The sequence below is a fragment of the Carcharhinus amblyrhynchos genome, chromosome 2 (assembly GCF_965287045.1).
Source record: "Carcharhinus amblyrhynchos chromosome 2, sCarAmb.v2.hapA, whole genome shotgun sequence".
Lineage (NCBI taxonomy): Eukaryota > Metazoa > Chordata > Chondrichthyes > Carcharhiniformes > Carcharhinidae > Carcharhinus > Carcharhinus amblyrhynchos.
Genome location: NC_137325.1, coordinates 101,203,560 through 101,230,905, shown reverse-complemented (window position 1 = coordinate 101,230,905; position 27,346 = coordinate 101,203,560). Strand labels below are relative to the sequence as shown.

At 42.0% G+C, this 27,346-nt stretch overlaps 1 protein-coding gene across 1 annotated transcript in view; it reads right to left on the bottom strand.

Moving 5' to 3' along the window:
* Nucleotides 1-27,346, bottom strand: part of dnah5l (dynein, axonemal, heavy chain 5 like) — a 326,877-nt gene that overhangs the window by 100,779 nt on the left and 198,752 nt on the right. The window contains exons 59-62 of the mRNA XM_080217022.1: nucleotides 12,660-12,827; nucleotides 11,817-12,035; nucleotides 9,908-10,084; nucleotides 3,419-3,613 (exon numbers count right to left, since the gene is read on the bottom strand). Of these exons, the coding sequence (XP_080073148.1) occupies nucleotides 3,419-3,613; nucleotides 9,908-10,084; nucleotides 11,817-12,035; nucleotides 12,660-12,827 (759 nt within the window). The remainder of the gene's footprint in view (nucleotides 1-3,418; nucleotides 3,614-9,907; nucleotides 10,085-11,816; nucleotides 12,036-12,659; nucleotides 12,828-27,346) is intronic.

Genomic DNA, 27,346 nt, shown 5'->3' with positions numbered 1-27,346 from the left:
AGGTGTCAAAACATTTTGAATTTGCTTCTTAGAATATTCCTGATCCTCAATATGTTGCCTGAGAGGTCAGAAACATTTCAAGAAGGGGGGTTCTTTTTTTGGTCTTCCAAAAGCTGTATTGACACTTTCCTCACTTCTCTCATTTGTCTTTGTTTTTGTTTAAAGCATCTCTAACTTTTCCAGTTCTGACAAAGGTCATCAAAGTGATATATTGAGGAGAACTTTTCTGCTCCCATTTGAAAGTGTGGCTGCCAGTGTAAAGTTATCGGACCTGCCTCTTAATTATTTTTCTATATGTTTAGTAATATGGCAGAGAAGCCGCCTTTGTGGCCAGTGGCTTCCTTGCCATTTTTTCCTCCTGCTGCCATACGTTCTGAAAATAGGAAAACGTTCTGCCCATTGGTTTGAATTTCCATGGAGTCAGAACGATGTAGGAGCCCTTTAAAAATGACAGGTGGGTCCCAATTCCACAATTCATGAGAGAATTTCCAGATTGTCTGATTTTCAGACGTGCATTTAATTGGTGCAGACTGGTTCCTGTCAAAAGCCTGCATCTAGCACTCCTGACCATTGCGGAGATAGGCAAGTCCCACTCCTCTGCAATTTTCATGGAGTCAGACCAGGATTTAAAGAGTCGTGGTTCATGAATCCTCAGAAGAATTGTTAACCCTAGTTGCAAGAGCGGACCTTTTAAAAGATAAATTGAGAAGATCCTCCTCAGGCCCTCATTGCCAAAGTATGATCCTCCGTCCATCCCAATGACTTCTCATGCCCTTATGTCAAGCTTTGCCTCTCCATCCACCCCATCACCTTTCATGTCTCCAATGCCAAGTTATTCCCCACCATAAGTTCACTTTGGACCCTCATGCACCCATTCCAAGCTATGTTTCTCCACCTAACCCCACTTTATTGCCCCTTTAACAATTCCATGTCCATTGACCCACTATATTGTGCAGCAACAATTAAGCCCATTGTACCTATTGAGACATATAAGATGATGAATGGGGTGGATAGGATAGAGGTGGAGAGGCTCTTCCCGCTCAGAAAGGACAGTAGGACTAGAGGGCACAGCCTCAAGATAAAGGGGGGGCGGTTTAGAACGGAGTTGAGGAGGAACTTCTTCACTCAAAGGGTGGTGAATCTCTGGAATTCTCTGCCCGTTGAAGTGGTGGAGGCTGCCTCGCTAAATATTTTTAAGACGCGGGTTGATAGGTTTTTGATAGGCAAGGGGATTAAGGGTAATGGGGAGAGGGCGGGAATGTGGAACTGAGACACGACAGATCAGCCATGATCTTATTGAATGGCGGGGCAGGCTCGAGGGGCTAGATGGCCTACTCCTGCTCCTATTTCTTATGTTCTTATGTACCAGAGGGGTGTGTGAAAAACAAAGTTTTAAGAAAATACAATTTATTCATAACTTTATACTATTTTAAGCCTGAGATAGCATATTGGACCAGGGGAGTATGTGGGACTGTGCAGTATGAGAGCAGGAGGGCTTTTGTTCTTTTATTTTAACTGCAGTGAAATTCCATAGCACCTAACTGGGTCATCTCATTTCCCAGCAGCCCCTGTGGTTGTCTCCAAACACTCTCCTGGTTGGCTGACCCAACTGCAGCCTTTGCCTACCCCAGGGCAATGAAGATTCCACCTTTGGAAGCACTTTCTCCTAGGGCAAGTGAGCTGAGGCGGGAATTTTCCCAACTCCCACTACCTACCTTGAGGGTGAAAACTCAGGTCATTAACTCTCCGCAGAAGCTGACCGATTTGCTGATTATTCTGCTTTTTTTACATCAGAAATCCAGCATCCTTGATGTCATGCTTTTCAAAGATATTTTCCGTGTGGCTGTTTAGGTACGAGATAAAGGGGGGGGGCTGGGAAAGTGATGGCGGTGCAAGTGAAGCTATCAGTCAGCTTTTTTTTATAGTTTTAAAATAGCCAAATGTTTACAAAGCATTAAGGTGCTGCAAGCATGCTTGCCTCCTGTGCATGTTTGTGATATTTCCATTATACCAGTTTACAAAAAGTTTTATTTTTAAGGCAAAAGGATTTAATTCATATAGTTCCTTATCTTGTCTTCGAAATATCTCAAACAGCGTGACATGCAATTAATTGCTCTGAAGCACAGTCACTGTTCTGTCAGGCAGAATGTGACAGCCGCCTGACATAAAACAAGATTCCACAAACAACAATGAATTGTATGAGGTGAATTACATTTTATAATGCTTGTTGAGGGATAATTACTGGCAAAGAAACATTGAAATGATCTGTTTACCTTAATGAAAGCAATCACTGTATTAGACAGGCGTATTCTTTGCTATTTTAAATCACTAGCATTTATATTTTAAATTTGGGATAATTATAAGATATATGCCTGGTGTTTCTGCTTGATTGTTGTTTGTTTTGACACAACTTGGCTAAAATCAGCCGAACAGGCACAGAAGATTCAGGGCAAATCGTGTTCAGCACATTTTGAGTTTTTGCAACCCAGAAATGTTGTGATGAATACAGGCTCTGTGCACAACGTTGGCCAAGCACCCAGGGTGAATTAATTACTGTTGAAAGTTTCCACTAATTGTGCTCATTTGCGTGCATTCAAGGAGGCTTTAATAAACTGGCTCTTGTGCAAGAACATTAAATCATCCATTTCAACAGATTTTAAATTTGACTTGTGTTTTGATTTGCTAAGAAACAGGCGAATATCTCCAAAGTAAATAGACTTCTTCTGAAGCAATTTTTGCAATTTAAAATTTGATTAAAAACCCTTGTGATTATCTGCTGTTTTAATCAGATTTCAAGTTATCATTTTTAATAATAAGAAGGATTTTTGACTTGATTTGATTTATTATTGTCACATGTATTGATATACGGTGAAAGGAATTATTTCTTGCGTGTTATACAGCCAAAGAATACCATAAATAGATAAGAGAGAGTGCAGAATTTACTGTTACAGTCATAGCTAGGGTGTAGAGAAAGACTAACTTAGTGTGAGATAGGCCCATTCAGAAGTATGATGGCAGCAGGAAAGAAGCTGTTTTTGAGTCGGTTGGTATGTGTCCTGAGACTTCTGTATCTTTTTCCCAACAGAAGAAGATGGAAGACAGAATGTCTGCGACGTGTGGGGCCCTTAATTATGCTGGCAGTTTTTCCGAGACAGCGGGAAGTGTAGACAGAATCAATTGATGTGAGGCTGGTTTGCATGATGGACTGGGCTTCATTCGTGATATTTTGTAGTTTCTTGTGCCTTTTTTTTGCTGAATTATTTTTAAAGTGCAAGATTTTTGGCAGATTTGACCTTTGGAAAGATGCCAATCAATTTGATAGTAAGTCAGTGGTTTAGGGCACAATTTGAATCAGCAATTAGACCCCAAGGTGGAAATCCTACCCCATTAGACAGAAAAAACATTTTCTCAGACTTGCCTGCAACTCATTGTCCTTTTCTTTATTTTTAATCCAAATCTTGCCTTGTCCTTGTGGATCAATCAGCAGTGGGTACCTTGTTGCTTTGGTTACTATGATACCATTCTGGATTGACAGATCATCACTTGGAAGTCCCTGGAGGTTCCATTCACCAATTGTAGCATTATCAACCAACATATTGATTAGGTTGATGTCCTGAAGGTGAAAATGAATAAAAACTGTTAAAGATATTGCAACTCAATGTTGTAACCATTTGTCTAACGTCATGAATAGGCTCATAGAAAATGAACAATGATACTTATTTATAAGAGTGCTTTCATTTCATGCAGCCTTGAAAGCAATGGTAGGATACAAAGGACATGCAGAAGCAAAAGAAAATATTTTTGCAATGGTTGCTGCTTCACAGAATTATATATAATCCAAAGATGGTCAGCTTTGCTGCCTACTTCCAAGTCAATTTTAAAAGCAAAATAGAAATTCCTCGCTTTCATTTGGTTTCCAACACTGTGGCCTGAATAGGGATGAAGTCTATTGTCAGAACCTTGCCAATTTGTTCTGCAATGAGCTGTTCAGTATGTATAGTAATGATTGATGTGGTTTGCTCATTTCTTCTCCCCTGTTGCAGAAGTGAATTGCACTCCTGCTCCCTCAAATGATAAAACAGCTTCTGAGAATCCAACCTCATGCAAATCAATTTTTATGTTTTTGGATGTCCTATACTCAAGATATTTTTGAGTTGCATTTCAGACCCAAAGTTTCCCCCTCTCTCAGGCTCCCTCTTTACCTCCTCAAATTTTTCCTTCCTCCCACAAACAAAACAACCCCCTTTTTCCTCCACCAGACATTTACCCAGCACATCCACCACTCTGCGCAAAAAAAGACTAATATGAATAAAAATGGAAAAACTCCAGGGGGCAAGAATATAACAAGCCTCAATATAAGGGCAAGGCATCACAAGGGGTAACAAAGGTTGTACTTGAGTTGAACAAAAAGTGGCAGAGCAAGAAAAGGGGACACGTCCTCGCTCTGTCTGACCCTAAAAACCTCTCTATATCCCAGAGAATACATTCACTTTCCCAGATTTCTAGAAATGTTTTACAGCATATTTGAGTAATGGATAAAGAACTTTTTCCGATTATTTCAGCCATTGCTTCTGTCTATGTCGTAATAATGCAGCAGAGCATCAGTACACTTTTCTTGTGCTCGAACTGTTAAACAAGTATATTAAGTAATAGAATAAATAATACCACTAATACAGTATATGATCTTATAGTAATAAAACTCAATTAATTTTTCATTGTATTAGAAATTAATAAATTGTCCATGCCTGACATGATAAAGTATGTTCTTCCATTTCTCTTCTTCTGCAACAACAATGTAAGCCATCCATTGTGTTTTTATATAAGCCATCTAGCCTGATTAACTCTTCCTTAAAAATTCTAGACAGCACCACCAATTTGAAAAAAATGGTAACTGATCAACAGCAGCCAAAGCCCAAAGAAATTTAAGTTACTGTCTGTTGGTTTCACAAGAAGCTTCAAATGAATATCTATGTGAATAAATATAACAAGGCCATAGAAAACGCTCATAATCACATTGATTTACTGAACAGAAACTGGGGCTGAAAATAAATATTTTTGCAAATGAACAAGAAAAGGCAATTCTGCCCCCTGAGTCTTTTTACACTCAGTTATATTGTGGTTGATCTGTAACTGAATTCCATTCACCCACCTTAGCTCCCTTGATATTCTTAACTTAAAAAAATTCAATCTCAGTCTTACAAGCTTCAATTTAAATCTCAGACTTACAATTTAATCACAGGCTTTTGGGTGAACAAGTCCCAGATTTTCCACTATCCATGGTATGAAAATGTGCTTCCTGAATTGTTTGGCTCTAACTTTAAGATTAAGCCCCTTGTCCTGGACTCCACCAGAGGAAATTTTTTTAACGCATCGATCTTGTCAATTATTTCATTTGAAACATATCAATTGGATCACTTTTCAAAGTTCCATGCTCCAGGGAATATAAGCCAGATTAAGCAACCTGTTCTCATATTTTAACCCATTACTTTTGGTATCGTGCTAGGGAATTTGTTTCATGGTCAATATATCCTTCCTGAGAATTGACAAATGAACTACAGCAGAAGTAAATATTTCCCCTTTTTTGTCTTCCTATTCCTTTTGAAAGAAAGGTCAGCATTCCACAAGAAATTTAGTAGCTTTTTGTAACTATCCAGTGGCTTTTAGTGATTTCTGTATAATGACATCTAAATTTCTTTGCTCCTCTCTAACTTCCACATGGTCCTGGTTTCTCACCATTTAAAAAACACTCTGGTTTATTACTCTTAGGTCAAATGCAGATGACTTCATGCTTGCCAGCAATGATGTCCATTTGCACAGTTTTGTCAACTCACTTAATCTGCCTCTTTATAACTTCCAGCTCCAGTCTGCGCTGTTTGCTGTGCCTTCCAATTTAGTGCCTTCTGCAAATTCAGTTATACAACTTTCTACTCCTCCATCAACAATAAATGTGATGAAAAATTGAGGGCTCAGTGCAGATCCCTGAGGAACACCACTTAATTCATTTAACCAACTGAGTTAGAATCCTTCTTCCCTCCATAATAATGCCTGATGTCAATCGGCCAGGTGCCAGGAGCTGTTGCGCTTGTGCTTAGTGTCCATTGGTTCATGCATGGTCTCTTCCACTGATGTCATTAGTATGTGCACATCAGTGGATGTCAGCACTGGTTTGTACCTGTTCTGCCTCAGCCACCTTTCCTTATTCCTGAATCCCAAGCTACACGTGATTGATGGTGGGTCAAGGGTTATGGGGCAAGAGTTGCAGGGGAAGGAGATTGGCAGCAAAGGCAGGGACTCATCCAGGCTCCTTCAAAACTCATAGCAGCTACTATCTAAAAGGACAAAAGCAGCAGATACCTGAAAACACCACCACTCAAAGTTCCCCTCCAAGTCACTCACCATCCTGTGTTGGAAATATATCACTATTCCTTCATTGTAAGGATTCTCACAGCACCAGGTTAAACTCCATCACCTGATGAAGGAGCAGTGTTCTGAAAGCTTGTGATACCAAATAAACTTGTTGGACTTTAACCTAGTGTTGTGAGACTACTTACTGTGCCCACCTCAGTCCAATGCCAGCATTTCCACTTCATTCCTTCACCGTCATTGGTCAAAATCCTGGAACTCCCTAACAGCACTGAGAGTGTACCTACAACTCAGGGACCACTGCAGTTTAAGAAAGCAGCCCACCCTCACTTTCTCAAGGGCAACTAGGGATGGACAATGAATGCTGGCCTAGCCAGTGAAGCCTACATCCCTAAATGAATAAATAAAAAAAAAGTTCTAATCTATATTCAACAGAATTGGAATTTCTTTCTTTGAAGAAAGGGAATGGGAGAAAAATCAAATTATCACAATTGCTTCATTCGTACATATGTGTTCAATTTTCTGTTAAAGCTCAGTACTGCTAAATTATCTTGCAGGGCATAATAATAGGCTGCATATACAATGGGGCTTTTTGCTATTCCAGGTCTTGTGAGGTGTCAACAAAGATACTGAACATTATCTCCCCATATACTTTCAAAGAAAGACTCCAGTGGGCATCTAAACAGGAATAATAAACTTAGCTGAACTCTATTGTGTGGGGATTTAATTACAAGCCTGTGTTGTGAATGTCTAATTTATGATTCATACCTTTTAGGAATATAACTTTTTAGTTTGGGGATTGAAATGTTTAAACGCAAGATGAATGAAAACATCCAGTGTGAAGCTTGTAAACAAACCTGAAGTAATTGCAATTCAAAGAATGGCCTATGGTTAATTCATAAGTTCCAAGTTGGAAGTGGGAAAACACTAAACACGGGTGGCCCCTTTCTGAGTTTACTGATGGAATTGAGATGCATGCAGCATTCAGTAAGGGGTTTTAGTTGTTCATATTGTTTCCAGGAACAAAGGGAAGGTTTAGGAATTGGAGATACTTTGTTTAAATCTCATTGCATTAGGATAGATTACTAGGATGCTTTTTTCTCTTAGTTTTGGAGTTACTGTGTGATTTATCTTCAACTGCGTCAGTTGAAGCCTGAACAGCTTTGAAACAAGCGGAGAGAGAATCTGACAGCATCTGTGGACAGAGAATAGAGCCAACATTTTGAGTCAGGATATCCTGTTGGCTCTACTGTCTCTCCACAGATTCTACTAGACCTGCTGAGATTTTTCAGCAATTTCTGTTTTGTTTCAGATTCTAGCATCCACAGTATTTTGGGTTTTTTTATTATTATAGGAGAATCTGCCTGGATATGTAGACCAGTGGCATGGGGTTAATAGACACTAAAGCTGTTTTCTGATTTGGAGTCATTAAGTGAGAAAGCAGTGAGGCTCAGGCTTAAGATGGAATGTCCTCAATCATAAGGAATTGCAGGAGAGTTTGCCTAACCAAAGAATAGTGGAAACATTGGGGAGAATCACAGTGAATTCCTGAGATCTGTGACGCACCTTACTTTGATCCAGGAGAAATGAAGGAATCAAGATTCCGAAAGTATATTACGTGTGCAGAAATAAACGTACAACAAGGAATGCTGAGATTATTGGGTGTAAGGTATACCAGCAATTGTTTACAAAATATAGTAGGTGGAATTTTCTGGCCCCATCACTGTTAACCATCATCAAGGGCAGGAAGGGAAAATTTGGAGAGGTGTTAAAGTCATCAGCTCTCCAATTTTTCCCATGTTGCCTGCGAAGATGCCTGCCGGTGTTGGGGGCAGAAAATCCTACCCAGTGTTGTTTGTCGTGCTTGTTTTGTTTAACTTCTGTACTGCAAAATACATTTTGTTTAAAAAATGAAATCCTATGGTGTAATTCTTTTAATTAATAATATTGAGAGTTTGAATGCCTTTTTAAAAGTTACTAGTGTCCATTGAGATTATAACACAATTTGAAATAACTTAAGAAACAATAGTCATGAAAACATGACTAGAACAATGGTGCTTTGTACAGCTCTACCCAAACTTGGTCAAAAAAAGATTTTAGCAATTTGGAGTGAGTGTCCAAGCTGAAATTAGCATGGGCCTCCCCCAGCCACAGATAAAATAGTGGTGAGGTTGGGATGAGGTCCTTAAATGGCCATTTCAATAGGGCAAAGGGCAAACGGCAAACAGACCACCCCGGCCATCAGCGCTTAAACCCTCCACCCCATCTTCTGCCTAGTAAAATTTCAAACAGATTGGAGGATTAGAGGTGGATGGACAGGCGATGGGAATATCACAAACTGGATTTTATGAATTGCATCACCTTCAAATCCTCTGGCAGGGGGAGAATAAAATCCAATCCTGTTGCCTCGAACAATTTATCCTAACTATAATAAAGAAAAGTGAGAAAGACAGAATCAAAGAAAAGATTACAAAAAAAAATGCACAGAGAAGTCAAAGATGGCAAAATACAGGTTGGGAAGGATATGATTGCAAAAGAATAAAGCAATAGGCTGATTAAAGATAAAAATATTTTTTACGTTTGCTCTATTTCTCTTGAAAATCTGCTCCTGCTTACAGCAATAGCGGCATTTATAATGATTCTACAGAGTTTGAAATCAAATCATGAAGACAACTGTTCAGAAATGGCTTATTTATTTTACAGCTCTCTCTCAGGCTCTATATGCTGGTTGGGCTCAGGAATTAAACAGCATCGCTTGTTAGTCCCAAAAGCAATGAGACTCATTAATCTTCCCCATTATTATCTATTCCTATCAACCTTTTCCTGTCATCTGCCATTGGGACCACCACCACCCTCCCCAACCCGGACTGGGGAATAATTTAAAACATTTAAACACACTACAATTTTGAATTATTCTACTTCTCAAAATGTATCAGTATTTCTAAAATGTCAGAGGTTTAGTGGAGTAGATTTTTAACATGATGCCCAGGGGTACAAAGTGGCTTTGGAGATCAACCTCCCAAAATGGGAATTGACTGATGTTCACTTCCATTGAAATTGTTGGAAATGGAAAACGGTTTGTTTCTAAAATGGGCAACAGATCCCTTTTATGCTCAGGTGGCAAATTGATAACCCAATTCTATGCTTTTAATAATTCAACTTCAATTATTTGCTAAATGCAACCAGATTATTAGATTACTGAGGCAGCACAATGGCGTGGCAGCACTGCTGCTCACAGCACCAGGGACTCAGCTTGGGTCACTATCTGTGCACAGTCTGCACCTTCTCCCCATGTTTGCATCAGTTTCCTCTGGGTGCTCTGGTTTCCTCCCACAGTCCAAAAGACGTGCTGGTTAGACGGATTGGCCATGCTGAATTCTCCCTCAGTGTACGCGAAGAGGCGCTGGAGTGTGGCAACTGGGGATTTTCACAGTAACTTCATTGCAGTGTTAATGTAAGCCTACTGGCATCACTAATAAATGAACTTAAACTTAATTAAATTTAATAAAACAGAAGAATTTTTCATTTCTAAACATTCACTCACATCACTGTATGGAATATTGTTGTTGCTCATCTCCTCTTTCCATATTTGAATCAAAAGGTTCCTGTATTCCTGATTAAATGGGCCAGAGTAGGAGAGGAATCCAGTGGCCAACAACACATCACCCACTAATCGAGTAATCTGATCCTGGAAAAGTTTACTGCTTTCTGTCCACCGAATCTGTGGCATTGTTAAAGAAAATAATGTTAAATGGTTTCACCAAATTGCTTCCCAACTTAATTTACATTTTTAATTCCGAAGTTCAGCTCTATATTTTGTTAATTGTGTCTACCTTTAATACCACTATTGATAAATGTCTCCACACTTCAATAAATGGGAATGCTTCATGTAGCTGCCAGCTTACAGATATTGGACAGGATTTTAACTGACAGCAAGATTCCAATGGGGAACCACTGATTTTGGTTCATGGCATGAGGTCACGGTGATTTTAGGTGCTGGGCCTAATTAATATGCTGTCAGTTATAGTATTCCAATATATGAGCGAGAGTTCTAAGAGATTGACTAATGTTCTGAACTACAGGAGCAAAGCTGAAGGATCTGCATAACCATCCAAACTTTCCAATTGTATTGCAGCTACTGACATTGTTTAAGTTGTGATAATTGTCTGATTTAGTTACCTGGATCTTTTCCATTCAATTTGTTCATGAGAAATTGAAATTGCTTGAGTCCACTTATTGGGCACAACAAATGCTCTGAGAGCTCCCACATTCCCCTATGATGTCTGAGCACACTTGTAGACTGAATTGCACTGGATGCCATAGTAGTGAGGGCATTTATGCGCTCGCTCAGTGATGGACACAGAGCAGGTAGCAGGCAATAACTACACATAGGTTAGTTTCTGGTTGATTTCTTCTTGGGGGCTGTTTCAATTGTACAAATGTTTGTCGTTTTGTTCTGTGGTTTGAAGTTGCAAAAGTCTGCAGGAAATGTGTAGCAAGTCCTGCCAAACTCTTTGTGACATCATGGTTTTGGTATAAACCAGTGGGGTGTACTAGTAGCAAGCCTCTCGGGATACAGAATGACTTCTATGCATTCACATTCTGAGTTGGAACAAGGGTACTTTAAGAGACCGATCATATGACATCCTGATGATGTCATCAGCCATTTGTGCAGGCAAATTGGCAGTCTATCTTAACAGGCTTTTAACACCTTTCCAGTAAAGCTCTTGCTTGTTTATACCTTTGTGATGTGCAAGCCCAGCTTTCAAAAATATCACACTTGGAAAATAAACAGAGGACATGCACACCATAGCAGAAGCCACTGGAAAATAGAGGAGGAGAAAGGTCTGAAGAACTCTCAGCAGAGTGTTCAGGTTCTGCTGCCTAAACATTAGCATGAAAGAAGGTGAGAAATTTAATCCAGCAACTGGGGTCCTGCCTGCCGGCCAAAGAGCTGGCACAAAGTCCTGTATCACCTCTGTTGGGAAAGGCCTGTTGCACTAAGTGCCACTCTGATGCTTAACTGGCCAGCAGGGGGCCTTTCCTAAAATTTAGGACCCGGGGACAGAAATCCCACTCTCCGAGAGCCAAGCAGGGATCAGCAGCTGTCCATTGCTCATCAGTGCCACCAAGATCACAGAGATCCGAGATCACAGAGGCCAAGATCACTGAGAGATCCAGGCCACAGCTGTGTGAGTGCAGGCTGAGGGTTTCTGGATCTGGCTAGAGGTGGGCCCCCATCGTCCCCCATTTTTCGGTCTTCCTGCGTGTTGTATCCCTCAGCAATTGAATATTCCTCCATCCCTCCTGCAGCTGACCAGCACAATCACAGCCTTTACTTGATTCAGTGGTAACTATATTAAATTTATATATAACTATTTAATATTTGTCCAGATTCAACAAATGGTCCTTACTGAATGTTATTATTGGGTTTAAGGCAAATTTAGTTTTACCTTTTCACCCCCAAGGCCTTCAATGAGGGCGGTGGCATTATTCATTTTTTTTCTGCAGGCTTCTGCATCATCAAGTAGTGTTTGTTTTTCTGACATGGCAGCATCATACATGGCCTGCACTTCATCTAGTTCTCGCTGCTTGTCATCGAGCTGTACTTGGGCCTTGTGTAATTCCTCCTTGGCAACAACTAATCGGGCCTCTTGCAGAGTCAGATTTGCCTTTTTGCAAATAAGACGCATCAAAATAAATAAACAGTATGAACAAAGCAAAATATATTTCAGTTGGGGTACTTAAATTTCTGCCGGCATGTTAAAATCCATTAACTGTTCACTTAGTACTTCACATAAAATGCAAATTAAAACCATTAGACTTTCACTAACACAGTCGCATTTACAATAATATAATCAAGTCTTTAGAGCTGAGTTTTGAGGAAAATTCCTGATTTGCATATAAGCATAAATATTCAGCTTTATAGCCGAAATTGGAGCACACGAAACTAAAAATAAAACCAAATGTTGCACCTAATTACAGCAAACACAGCTGGAGGATGCTCATACATAGAGTGGACTTCCTCTGTTTACAGAGGCCATCTCATATGCATTCTCTATATTTTTGCATACACATTGTCTAGGTTATGCTGCATTTGTATGCCAAAGAAATTGGAAGCAGGTCATAACTTACAATAAAAAGCTTTAGAAGCAGCGAGATATTATTTCTCCAGTGAATAGCATTATAAAATCAATCATCCAAAAACCTTTATAGGAAGCAAATTGCTGGTCAAATGATTTCACATGGCATCGTACATTAGTCATAAGTTGTGCAATTTAATACTGATATTATACCTTCAGTGGAAGAACTTCTTTATTAATATCAAAAAAGCTTGCCATGGCCTTGGTCCACGAACATAGACCTGCAACATTGCCACACACCTTCTTGGCAGTTTCAAGGTTATAGTCATCCATATCCAAATAAGGTTGCAGCAAATCTACAACCTCTCCAGTGATAGAATCCTGCACATTAAACAAAGTATACTAAGTCCTTTTTGCAGAGAAATGAATTGGTTATACAAGGTTGTATGGAGACTGAAAATGAATACAAACAGAATTTCTCATTGGCAATGGAACATTTGATTCCACTAAAATGAAGTATTTTTGACAGTCATGTATAATCGCAATAGTATAAAACATGATCACATATGATGTTTCATACTGCTTAGCTGAACTATTATATATTGAAAGGACATGCAATGCTTATTCATGAATTACCATATTTTTTGAGATTCTATTTGATCTTAATATTAGCTAGGAACATGTATGCAAACATACAAATTAGGAACAGCCATTTGGTTGTGAGAGCTTGTTCTGCCAGTTGATAAGATCATTGCTGATCTGATTGCCACATGCCCATAAGGGTGCCTTTCCAATTTCATATCCATTTAAATTAATAGTTGGAAATCTCTTTATTGGCCAGAGTTTTCTGGCCATTCACACTGAAAATTTCTGGACCCATTGACAGCACGCCCCAAACCACAACGGTTTTCACAGGATGTGTCAGAATGACCCAATACAACCCTGCACCAGACCAGGAAAATCACTTTATTTTGTACAAGCAAATTACTGCCCAAGCTGGAATCTGAAACTAAAAGAGAAAATGCTGAAAAATCTCAGCAGATCTGGCAGTATCTGTAAGGAGAACTGATGTTTCGAGTCCAGATGACCCTTTGTTAAAGCCAAAAGGCTTGGAAAATGAGATATTTATGTTGTAGGGTGAGGGAATGAAAGATGAATCAAAGCCACAAAAACACGGGGAAAGATTGCTAATGGCAGTCCATAGAGTGAATAGAAGATGTGAATGGCCAAACAGCAAAGAAGCTGAAATGGGGGCAGGGTGGGGGGGAGCAGTGGGTGGCCAGTGGCTAGATAAAAGTGGTATGTTTCTCTAAGGAGTGAGATTGGATACTCCCTCCAGATTTTATGATGAATCATATATTGCATTCATTCCATGAATTATTTTATGATTCATGTGAGACTTTTAAAAAAGAAATTAGAACTTCCAGTTAATAGCTGAAAGAATTACACAAAATTAATATTTTTAAGATGTTTACTGTAATGAAAGACTAAAAGCAATAAGCAATATTAACTAAACAGTCTCATTGTAGGCAATTTACACTTTAAGCCACAAAATAGAATATCCCCTTTTTATTTTTATCATAACCAAAAAACAAAATGCAATTCACAGGTATACATTATACTGTCTTTGAACAGACATTTAATTTTCCCAGAATCAATCCACATTGATTCATAACTCCTGAGGGTTTACTCCTGTCCACTTCCTTTCTCAATACTTCTAATCCCAGAACTGCTCTTCATGGTAATGGTATTATGGGAGATCTTCCCTAATGCAAATCTTGTATCATCATTTTAACACTTCACAAATATGTCCTTTTCAATCCAAGCTTGAGCTTCCACCTGCATTCCAGTACAGTGAACCACAGAGATGTTTGGCCTCTAGCTGTGTTCTCTCTCTCTCTTTCTCTCTCTCCATCTCTTGGAATCTGACAGACTCACCTATATGTGATATTCAGTGATATTTTCAGGAAAGCTGTAACCCAGTATTACAATGGGACCCTCTGTACCCTTCCCACCTGAAAGCCCATCACTATATAAATGTGAATCACATGGGTCTTGTATCCAAATGTTGAGTATCTTTCCTTGCGAGCCAACTTTTTTTCATCTTAGAACAGATTAAAACACAATTGTTTACAATGTGACAATATCAACACTTTGACTTTGCAGACATCAGCTTAGATTTTCATAATGACAGAAAAACTCTGCCATTGGGAAAATGGTAGAAAAGGGAGAAGCAGAAGCCTGGAGGTCCCACCCCTGAACACTGTACCTACCATTTTCATAGGTGCAGGTTGGGATTTGCACATGTATGTTACATGGAACACCAGCTGCCCATATAAATCAGTAGCTGCCTCTGCTCATCACTCAAAAACAGCTTCTTCGCTGCTGCCTTCGGACATTTGGATGGATCAACCTTGAATTAAGTTGATCTTTCTCTACATCCTAGCTATGACTATAACACTACATCCTGAACTCTCTCCTTTCCTTCTCTATTTACAGTATGTTTTGTCCGTATAGTGCGTAAGAAACAATAGTTTTCACTGCATACTAATAAATGTGACAATAACAAATCAAAGCAAATCACATTTAATTTTGATGACCCAGGTGTGTGAAACATGATGTCCATAGGTTAGACTTTGTAGGAACAGGTTTAGGTTTTGAGGAATCCTTTGAAGAGATGAGGTACCCTTTTGGAGTGGTAGCGTAACCCTTTGAATATATGGTCCTGGGTCAACTATGGAGGAAGTCAGATGCTATTTGGGGTGGCCATATGTCCCTTGGAAGAGGTAAGGTGCCTCTTGTTGATTTACTAAAAGTAAGCATGAATGTGCATAAAAAGTGCAAAAGCGCAGCAACAATCAAACATATTGGAACTGTTAAAAGTATAAAAATGAACTGTCAAAGGCAGCTTCAAAAGTGTCAAAATGAACTGTCAAGATGTTAATGCATTTAAAACTTTAATGTCTGTAGTGTTTAAAAAAATCATTGATTGCTATTTCACTCTGTTTTCATAGGCCAGTGGCATTACTGACTCAGATTTGCAATTCTGATTGAACAATATTCCATTATCTCAGTAGGGTGCCTTTCATTTCATGGTTTGATTGACAACTTCAAGTGATTATGGACTCTTGAAAGGGGGAGCTATGAATTCCCATTGGGATTAAATACTTCAATGAAATGTTTGCTTTTATAAGGATGCAGTTGAAGAAATGTAAAAGTAGTGAATTAGTTTATATGAATTAGGTTGATTTACCATGCTAAATTGCCCCTTGGTGTCATAGAACATAGAACACTACAGCACAAACAGGCCCTTCGGCCCACAAGTTGCGCCGATCACATCACCTACCAACCTACAGACCTATCTATAACCCTCAATCTCATTAAACCCCATATACTCATCCAGAAGTCTTTTAAAAGACCCCAGCAAGTTCGCCTCCACCACCACTGACGGCAGCCAATTCCATTCACTCACCACCCTCTGAGTGAAAAACTTACCCCTAACATCACTTCTGAACCTCCCTCCCCGCACCTTAAATCTGTGTCCTCTCGTAGCGACCATTTCAAACCGGGGAAATAGCCTCTGAGAGTCCACCCTATCTATTCCTCTCAACATTTTGTAAACTTCTATCAGGTCGCCTCTCAACCTTCGTCTCTCCAGGGAAAAGAGTCCCAGCTCCCTCAACCTAACTTCATAAGGCATGCCTCCCAGTCCAGGCAACATCCTTGTAAATCTCCTCTGCACCCTTTCAATAGCTTCTACATCTTTCCTATAGTGAGGCGACCAGAACTGCGCACAATACTCCAAATGAGGCCTGACAAGGGTCTTATAAAGTTCCAGCATTACCTCCCGACTCCTAAACTCAATCCCTCGATTAATGAAGGCCAGTACACCATACGCCTTCTTGACCACCTCCTCCACCTGCGAGGCCGATTTAAGAGTCCTGTGGACCCGGACCCCAAGATCCTTCTGCTCCTCAACACTACTCAGACTTCTGCCCTTGATAGTGTACTCGTTCATCCTGTTGGTTCTGCCAAAATGGACGACTACACATTTATCCGCGTTGAAGTCCATCTGCCACTTCTCCGCCCAGTCCTGCATCCTATCTATGTCCTGCTGCATCTTTTGCCATCCTTCCAGATCATCCACAACACCACCGACCTTCGTGTCATCAGCGAACTTACTTACCCATCCCTCCACTTCCTCATCCAGGTCATTTATGAAAATGACAAACAACAAGGGTCCCAGAACAGATCCTTGAGGCACTCCGCTGGTGACTGACCTCCATTCAGAAAAAGCCCCATCCACAACCACCCTCTGCCTTCTGCAGGCAAGCCAGTTCTGGATCCACAAGGCCAAAGGCCCTTGGATCCCATGCCCTCTCACCTTCTCAAGAAGTCTTGCATGGGGGACCTTATCAAACGCCTTGCTGAAGTCCATGTACACTACGTCCACGGCACTTCCTTCGTCAATGTGTTCAGTCACATTATCGAAGAACTCAACTAGGCTTGTAAGGCACGACCTGCCCTTGACAAATCCATGCTGACTATTCCTGATCATGTCAAACCTCTCCAAATGTTCGTAAATCTTGTCCCTCAGAAGCCTCTCCATCAGCTTACCAACCACTGAGGTCAGACTCACCGGTCGGTAATTTCCCGGGCTATCTCTGTTCCCTTTCTTAAAAATAGGAACTACATCCGCAATCCTCCAATCCTCTGGAACCTCTCCCGTCTCCATTGACGACGCAAAGATCATCGCCAGGGGCTCTGCAATCTCTTCCCTCGCCTCCCACAGTATCCTGGGGTACATCCCATCTGGTCCCGGCGACTTATCTACCTTGATAGAATTCAAAAGTTCCAACACATCCTCCTCCTTAATATTCACGTACTCAATCCTTTCCATCTGCTGCAAATCCATAACAAAATCGCCCAGATCGGCTTCCACCGTGAATACTGAGGCGAAGTACTCGTTAAGCACCTCCGCCATTTCTTCTGGTTCCACACAAACCTTTCCCCCCTCACCTTTTATAGGTCCTATCCCTTCTCTTCTTATCCTTTTACCTTTCACATATTTATAGAAGGCCTTGGGATTCTCCTTAATCTTACCCGCCAAGGTCTTCTCATGACCCCTTCTGGCTCTCCTAATTTCCCTTTTAAGTTCCCTCCTACAGTCCTTATACTCCTCAAGATCTTTAACATCTCCTAATTCCCTAAACCTCTTGTACACCTTCCTTTTCTTCCTGACTAGGTTCAACACATCCTTTGTGCACCACGGTTCCCTCGACCCACCAAAACCCCCTCGTCTCATCGGAACGTTGTCATTCAGAGCTCCAGACACACATTCCTTGAATATCTGCCACCTTCCTCCGGTACTTTTCCCTAAGAACGCCTCCTTCCAGTTTATTTGTCCAAGTAACTTCCTGACTTCTTCGTATCTCCCCTTACCCCAGACAAACACCTTCCTAGCCTGCCTGATCCTATCTCGTTCCAACGCAATTGTGAAGGAGATAGAATTATGGTCACCATATCCAAGATGCTCTCCTACCGAAAGTTCCATCACCTGCCCTGGTTCATTCGCCAGTACCAGGTCAAGTACAGCCTCTCCCCTCGTAGGCTTGTCCACATACTGCGTCAGGAAACCCTCCTGAACACACCTAACAAACTCCTCCCCATCTATACCCCTTACCCTAGGGATATTCCAGTCGATGTTTGGGAAATTGAAGTCTCCCATCACGACAACTCTGTTATTAAAACATCTCTCCAGAATCTGTTTCCCTATTTGCACTTCAACTTCCCTGTCACTATTGGGCGGCCTATAGATTACACCCAGCAAAGTTTTTGACCCTTTGCTGTTCCTAACTTCCACCCACAGAGATTCTGTAGACAATCCCTCCACGACATCCTCTTTCTCTGTAGCCATGACACTATCCCTGATCAACAGTGCCACGCCACCACCCCTTCTGCCACCCTCCCCTGTCCTTCCTGAAGCACCTGAAGCCTGGCACCTGAAGTACCCAGTCCTGTCCCTGAGACATCCAAGTCTCCGTAATGGCCACCACATCACAATCCCAAACAGCTATCCACGCCCTAAGCTCATCTACCTTATTCACTATACTCCTTGCATTAAAATATATACACTTCAGCCCCTCAGTCTGGGCATTTCCCATCTCCACCACCTGTCTAACCTCCCTATTATTTTCCCTGCTAGTCAGTAGGACTAGCAGGGAAAATAAGTGGAGTTAAAGGGATGGGGCCAGGGTGGGATTGTGGTAGGTGCACATGCCATGGGCCACATGGCCTTCTTCTGCACAGTAGGGGTTTTATGAACTCTAACTGATGATTTTGTTTTAGTTCTGTAACAGATACTTAGAGAATTTAATTTTATTTAATCTCAGCATGGGTCCTGAGGTTTGTCTCTGATGTATATGGGGTGAGTTGGCACAGTTGGTGTAATGTCAAAGAGTGATGCGTGGGGAGAACTGGGTTGGCATGAGTTGGCACTGAGGATATAAAGGGCCATAGGGGTGGGTGGAGGGGCATACATTGGCATGGCACATTTGAGAAGCCCTGGATGGTGAACGGTTTGCATGAGGATGGGGCTTGATTACTTTGTGGAGTATGAGGATGGTTAAGACTGGAGGGCTGCTTCTTAGATTCATTGCTTTTTAAAAATATCTTTGAATACAGTGCTGGAGCAGAGAGGCAGACCTCCTGTCCAGCCCACCTCCACACCAGGCAACCTCTGCACATGGTTCCAGGAGAACCTTCCCCCCATTGTGGATCAAATCCCTAATTTGTGGGGTTTTTTTCAGACTTGGGTAGGTGGAGCAGGGAAATGCCCCAACTCTGCGCTCTTGACCTGGAAGTGAAAATCCATTCCTTCCAGTTTAAGTGCTGTTGGCACACAAGTTGCTGACATTTCTCCAAGTATAAACATCTTGGATCTTGTCCCCAGTAAAATGATCTGGGTCTCCTTTAATCACTTAACAAGCAAACCAGCCATGTTTAGTGTCAAGCAACCTACAGAATAGATCACATGATCCATGTAGCAGCGGGCCCCTTTAAGGAGAATTGTTTGCAAGGATCATGTGACCCAATCGCCCAATGTGGTGATCTTGGTGCAGAGCGTAGACTTTTTCACCCAGATTACCCCAAGAGCTGAAAGTGTTAACATCATGAAAGTTTTCTGTATATTTATCTGCTTGTAACTAAACCATATAGTTCCTTGAACCAACTGGTGGTTGCCAATCCTTGCATTAACTACAAACCCTTTAATTTTACCTGAAATTTTAAAATGTCCCAAAACATAATAATCTTATTAACCTCACAATGTAACAATTGGAAATTATTTTCCACAAACATTACAATCTTGATTAAATGTAACCATCAAAATACCAAAAGAAATTTTAAGATGCATCATGGGTTTCTTCAAATTAAAAAAAAATTCTCAAAACAATTGCAATGACATCAGTTGTTGAAGAGAAATCACTCACTGAAAAAGCAATTTAGATGTAAATGGCATTATTAATAGCAAAGTCATGAAGGTAATAACTCTCAGCGTGATTTCAATCCTCCCTGACCATGGCAGTCAACTAAACAATCAAATATTCCTACTAGTTGCTACTCCTATGGCCCTAACTCTATCAGCTGCCTCTCAGCCTTAATTGTTTAAAATTACCACTTCACGCTTCTTCCTTCCCTCTGGTTACATATATCATCATGCTTTCTTAATACCTTTAGGCAGCAAATGTTATTATCTATAGTCTCCATCATTATTCCTATTCCAATCTTTATGTATTTCTCATTAAGTTCAATGGGTCTCATTTCTATATTTTTCTAAGTATTTTCCTTCATTTAAAACAAAATATTGTTTGTGGGATGTTGATGTCACTGGCATTCCAAACATTCCCAAATGAGACCAGCGTTGCAGCTAACAGATGTACCAATTAATGGGTTCATTAATTTAATTCCCCACATAGATCACTGCATGTTAGCAGCATTGTCATCATTTAAATCTGATGCATTCCTGGATATCCAACATGCAACTTACGTGACATCTGATCATGTAATATCTAGTCATGTGACATCAGATCATAGAATCTACAGCGCAGGAGGCGGCCATTTGGCCAATCCAGCTTGCAGCGGCAACAATCCCACCCACGTCCTTTCCCTGTAACCTCACGTATTTACACTCCTAACCCCTCTGAAGGAGCAATTTATCATGGCCAATCAACTTAACCCACACATCTTTAGACTGTGGGAGATCTACCACCTAAAATAATAAAACTCACTTGCAAAAGTCAAACAGTCAGTGATGATTTTCCTGCTATTAAAACCAGCGGGATCTTTTGGTTCCGTTGACGGCACACCCTGCCGCAGGAGGATGAAATCAATGGAAAATCCCATTGACGGTGGCAGAATGGTGGGATTGCACTGCTGGGCAACGGCGGGCCACCTTCCGCCACTGATAACCACACCATGGGGTGGGGGAGACAAAGAAAATCCCTCCTATAATATTACCAGGCAATGAGACTGCAATTCCTACAATGTGCTTAACAGTATTTCCTGATATTTTACATGGGCTTAATCCTCTTGGGCAATACTTTAATAGTTGAATGTCTATGAAACTACTTGAACTCTTTTATAACATATTTATGGCTTCCTTAATGTCAGGCAGTGATGGCCTGACATTGTAAGATGTAGATCCACACTTTTCCTGAACATGATCACCCTCTCATTCTTCATATCTAGCGTCATCTGTGCTTTTATCATCAAAGATCTATTTAGCAATAGGGATATCTCACTAAGGACCATCAGTGATGATAAAAAGACTCATCCTAGCCATCCTGCAAGACAGAACTACCCTTTTGGAAGACATGGGCATGTTATTGCAGTGGCATTGTGGTTAGCTGTGGCCACTGTGATAACATGCTCACAGCACCATGGGTTCAATTCCAGCCTTGGGCGACAGTGTGGAGTTGGCATGTTCTTCCCGTGGGTTTCCTCTGGATACTCCAGTTTCCCACAGATACGCAAGTTAGGTTGACTGGCCATGTTAAATTATCCCTTTGCGCCAGGGGAATTATCAGGGTAAATGCGTAGGGTTATGGGAATGGGGCCTGTTGTCAGTGCAGGCTCAAAGGGCCAAATGGCCAGCTTCTGCACTACAGGGATTCTATAAGCTTCATAGTTTATCCTACCCTTCTTTATCAACTTCTTTGTCAATCTTTGTTGACTTTTAAACCTCTCCCAATCCTCTTCTCACCCACTACTCTTAGCTACTCTAAACGCCTCCGCTTTTAATTTAACACTTTCCTTCACCTCCTTCGTTATCCACGGCTTATTACCTCTCCTCCTACGGTCCTTTTTAACCATCGGAATAAATTTCTGCTGAGTACCAAGAAAGATCTCCTTAAAGATCCTCCACTGCTCCTCAGCAGACCTACCTTCCAACGCGCTCCCCCAGTCAACATTCGCCAATTCTTCTCTTATCCATTCGTACTCCCCTCTGTTCAAACAAAGGACGCGTGTCCGGGAACCCACTTTCTCCTCCTCCATCTGCACCAGAAACTCCACCATACAATGATCACTCTCCCCAAGAGGATCCTTCACCACAAGGTCCCTAATTCTACCCGCCTCGTCACATAACACCAGATTCAAGATAGCTCGCTCCCTCGTCGGCTCCAACACTCACTGTTCAAGGAAACTATCCCGGCAGCATTCCAAGAACTCCTCCTCGAGCCCACCGCGTCCAACATGGGTCAACCAATCAATATGTAGATTGAAATCCCCCATAATTATCGCCGTTCCAATCCTGCACGCCGCATTTATTTGCGCGTTAACAGCCCGCCCCACCTCCAGATCATTATTTGGGGGCCTATAAACGACACCCACCAGCGTCTTCCTCCCTTTGCTGTTCCTAATCTCCACCCACAACGATTCCACTTTCTGCTCTTTGGTTCCTATATCATCCCTTACTACCACCCTGATGCTATCCTTAATCAGCAGAGCTACACCCCCCCCTTTTTCCTCCCCCCTATCCTTCCTAAACACTTGATACCCCTGGACATTCAGCTCCCAGTCCCTGTCACCTTGCAGCCACGTCTCTGTAATGGCCACCAGATCACATCCATTTGTGCTGATCTGCGCCACCAGCTCATCCACTTTATTCCAAATGCTTCGTGCATTTAGATAAAGTGCCTTCATCCCAGCCTTCACCTGTACCCTATTTGCCAGAACGCCACCAACCATACTCACGCCCCCTACTCCCTTTATTATTGGGACATCCTTGGCCTCTTCCCTTACCTGTACCCTCTCCTTAACTTTAGACCCCGTAATGTCACCTACCCTCGCACCCTCCCCCCCAATTAGTTTAAAGCCCTACCTACAGTCCTATTTACACGATTCGCCAGGACTCTGGTCCCAGCACGGTTCAGACCAACCCCATCCCACCCGAACAGGTCCCACCTACCCCAATACTGATGCCAATGCCCCATAAATTCAAACCCATTCCTCCCACACCAATCCCTGAGCCACCCATTCACTTCCTTAGTCTTATCAACTTTACGCCCGTCTGCACTCAATTCAGGTAGTAGTCCAGAGATAACCACCTTTTCGGTTCTACTTTTTAATTCCATTCCCAGCTTTTCATACTCCCTCCCCAGATCCTCAGTTTGCAATTTGCCTACATCGTTGGCACCCACATGTACTACAACGACCGGATTCTCACCCTCCCACTCCAGGTTCCTCTGCAGCCCAGATGTGACATCCTGGACCCGAGCACCAGGCAGACAACACACCCTTCTGTGCACTTTGTCATTGTGACAAAGGACAGTGTCAATACCCTTAACCCCACTGTCCCCAATTACGACTACGTTCCTTATCACCTTCTCTTTGCCTATATCCTGCGTCTGCATCACTGTACTGTGTGCAGTTTGCTCACCAACCTCACCTCCCTCGTTCTCGTTCACAGTGGAAGCAAGAACCTCAAATCTGTTATGCAGATTGAGAGGCTGAGGCATCCAGTCCCCACCCTCCTTCCTCCGGTCCCCAATGATGCTATGAAACTTGAAGTAGGTAGAGCTTTCATACTCCTTGACCCTTCATGTCAACCTGCCTCATCAAGGGACTCCAGGTAGCAGTTAAGCCAGTCTACTTTACCACTGTGGAAGTGTTACTGCTCCATGAAATTATTTGAGAAGAGCAAAATGAGTGCTATTGCAAGTGTGTTCTAATTGGCCAGATTTCTGCTGGTAAGTCTTATAGATAGTCCACAGTTCAGACAAAACTCATGCAGCAGAAACTGAGGACGTTAGTATTTGCATTTGCTATCATTAAAATAATACAAAAGTGGCTATTTGGAAAAGTGAGGATTAGTTAAGCGAATTTTCATTCAAATTTGGACAGAACAACACTTTCATAAGAACATAAGAAATAGGAGCAGGAGTAGGCCATCTAGCCCCTCGAGCCTGCCCCGCCATTCAATAAGATCATGGCTGATCTGTCGTAGCTCAGTTCCACTTTCCCGCCCTCTCCCCATAACCCTTAATCCCCTCTCTTATCAAAAACCCATCAACCCGCGTCTTAAAAATATTTAGCGAGGCAGCCTCCACCACTTCAATGGGCAGAGAATTCCAGAGATTCACCACCCTTTGAGTGAAGAAGCTCCTCCTCAACTCCGTTCTAAACCGCCCCCCTTTTATCTTGAGGCTGTGCCCCCTAGTCCTACTGTCTTTTTTGAGCGGGAAGAGTCTTTCCACCTCTATCCTATCCATCCCATTCATCATCTTATACATCTCAATGAGATCTCCCCTCATTCTTCTAAACTCTAACGAGTACAAGCCCAGTTTATTCAGCCTCTCCTCATAGCTCAACCCCCTCAACTCCGGTATCAGCCTAGTAAACCTCCTCTGCACTCCCTCCAAGGCCAAAATATCTTTGCGCAGGTGCGGCACCCAAAACTGCACACAGTACTCCAGCTGTGGCCTCACCAATGCCCTATACAGCTGCAGCAAGACCTCCCTACTTTTATATTCAATCCCCCTCGCTGTGAAGGCCAGCATCCCATCCCAGCATCCCATTTCAAATCTGAGAGTTTTCACCCCTGCATCATCCTCTCACCACGTCAGTCATTGTGGCATCAGAACAGGCCTGAAGAAAATCCTTATCATTCAGATAGCACTCCCTTCCTAAGAGCAGTGTAGGTGGATTGCAGTGCTTCTCAAAGGTAGTTTACCACCAGCTTCTCAGAGGCAATTAGAGATGGGCAACAAATGCTGGCCAAATCTGTAGTTCCCGCATCCCATGAAAGACTAATAAAAGAGCCTGAACTTTCCTAAGCTTCTTCTGATTTTCCCAGTGCTATGGCTGAGCTATTAAATGAATACATCAGTCTTTACCAAAGAAGAAGATGCTGTGCAGCTAATGGCAAAAGAGGAAGTAGTTCAGACATGTGAAGGCTTTAAAATTGATAAAGGGGAAGTATTGAATAAGTTGTCTGTTATTAAAGTTGAGAATGCATCAAGACTAGATGAGATTCATGCAAGAATACTAAGTGAAAGAGAGTGGAAATACGTGGAGGCACTGGCCATAATTTTTCAATCTTTCTTCAACTCAGGGATGATGCAAGAGGATTGGAAAATTGCAACTTCTCAGTCAGTCAAATTTTAGTAGCACAGGATATTCTAGAAATGATAATTTTGGACTAAATTTATAGTCACTGGATTAATTAAGGAAAGCCAGCATGATTTATTAAGAAGAAGTTATGTTTAACTAAATTGCTTCATTTTTTGTCAAAGAAACAGGGGTTAATGATATTAATGTGGTAATGCTTGTTGATATTATGTACTTGGGCTTCCGAAAAGTATTTGATAAAGTGCCACATAACAGACTTGTGAATGAAGTTAGAATGCATGGAATAAAAGAGACAGTGGCAAAATTGATATGAAATTGGCTGTGTGATGGGAAAGAGAATCACAGAATTATAAAATCACAGAATTGTTACGCAGTATCATGTTTGGCTCATTGGCCTGAATGAGCAATTCACAAAGTACTATTCTCCTGCCTTCTTCTTGCAACCTTGTACATTCTTGCTTTGCAGATTACAGTCTAATTTCCCTTTGAATGCTTCAATTGAACCTGCCTCAAACACACTCAAAGGCAATGCATTCCAGACCTAAATCACTTGTTGTATGAAAATGTTTTTTTCTAATATAGCCTTTGCTTTTTCTGTCAATTACTTTAAATCTCAGCCCTCTCATTCTTGATCCTTTCATGAGAGGGAACAGTTTATCTCTATCTCTCTATCCAGACCCCTCGAGACTTTGAATATCTTCATCAAATCTCCTCTGAGCCTCCTTTCCTCCAAAGAAAACAGTACTAAATTCCCTAATCTATCTTCATAACTGAAGTTCTTCATTCCTAGAACCATTTACATGAACTGGATGCAACACTGTAGCAAAGACCAAATTAGTGTTTTACACAAATTTAACATAACTCTTCTACTTCATGGGGGCAATTTTGAGCCCGCACCCTCCGTCTGCGGAAATGGCAGGGCATATTCAAAATCCATAGAATGTGATTCATGCCGGCGAATTTCTGAGTTCCAGTCTTCCAGGGCCCTCTCTGGTGGAGTGGCATGAAACATGCAGTGGGACCAAAAGAGAAAACTCTTTTTAATATAATAGCATGTCATTAGCGAGCACTGTCTCCAGGACTTCCCCCTCAACAGATATTCAGCGGACCACCTCACAAGAGGTTATTGCAGAAGGTCGAGGGACATGGAGTTGGTGGTAGGGTGTTAGCGTGGATAGAGGATTGGTTGTCAAATAGGAGGCAGAGAGCGGGGGTCAACGGGTGCTATTCGGATTGGCGGATGGTGACTTGTGGAGTGCCCCAGGGGTCAGTGCTGGGGCCTCAGCTTTCTACCATTTATATAGATGATCTGGAGGAGGGAACCGAGTGCAGGGTGTCGAAATTTGCTGATGACACCAAGATTGGGGGAACGGCAAATTGTGCGGAGGGTGTGGAGAGTCTGCAGAAGGATCTAGATAGGCTGGGCGAATGGGCCAGGAAATGGCAAATGGAATTTAATGTTGGCAAGTGTGAGGTGGTCCACTTTGGTAGGAAGAATGGTAGGAAGGACTATTACTTATGGGGCGAAAAACTGCAGCAGGCGACGGTGCAGAGGGACCTCAGGGTCCTTGTGCATGAGTCGCAAAAACCCAGCTTGCAGGTGCAGCAGGTGGCCAGGAGGGCGAATGGGATGCTGGCCTTCATAGCGAGGGGGATTGAATATAAAAGTAGGGAGGTCTTGCTGCGGCTGTATAGGGCATTGGTGAGGCCACAGCTGGAGTACTGTGTGCAGTTTTGGGTGCCACACCTGCGCAAAGATATTTTGGCCTTGGAGGGAGTGCAGAGGAGGTTTACTAGGCTGATACCGGAGTTGAGGGGGTTGAGCTATGAGGAGAGGCTGAATAAACTGGGCTTGTACTCGTTAGAGTTTAGAAGAATGAGGGGAGATCTCATTGAGACGTATAAGATGATGAATGGGATGGATAGGATAGAGGTGGAAAGACTCTTCCCGCTCAAAAAAGACAGTAGGACTAGGGGGCACAGCCTCAAGATAAAAGGGGGGCGGTTTAGAACGGAGTTGAGGAGGAGCTTCTTCACTCAAAGGGTGGTGAATCTCTGGAATTCTCTGCCCATTGAAGTGGTGGAGGCTGCCTCGCTAAATATTTTTAAGACGCGGGTTGATGGGTTTTTGATAAGAGAGGGGATTAAGGGTTATGGGGAGAGGGCGGGAAAGTGGAACTGAGCAGCGACAGATCAGCCATGATCTTATTGAATGGCGGGGCAGGCTCGAGGGGCTAGATGGCCTACTCCTGCTCCTATTTCTTATGTTC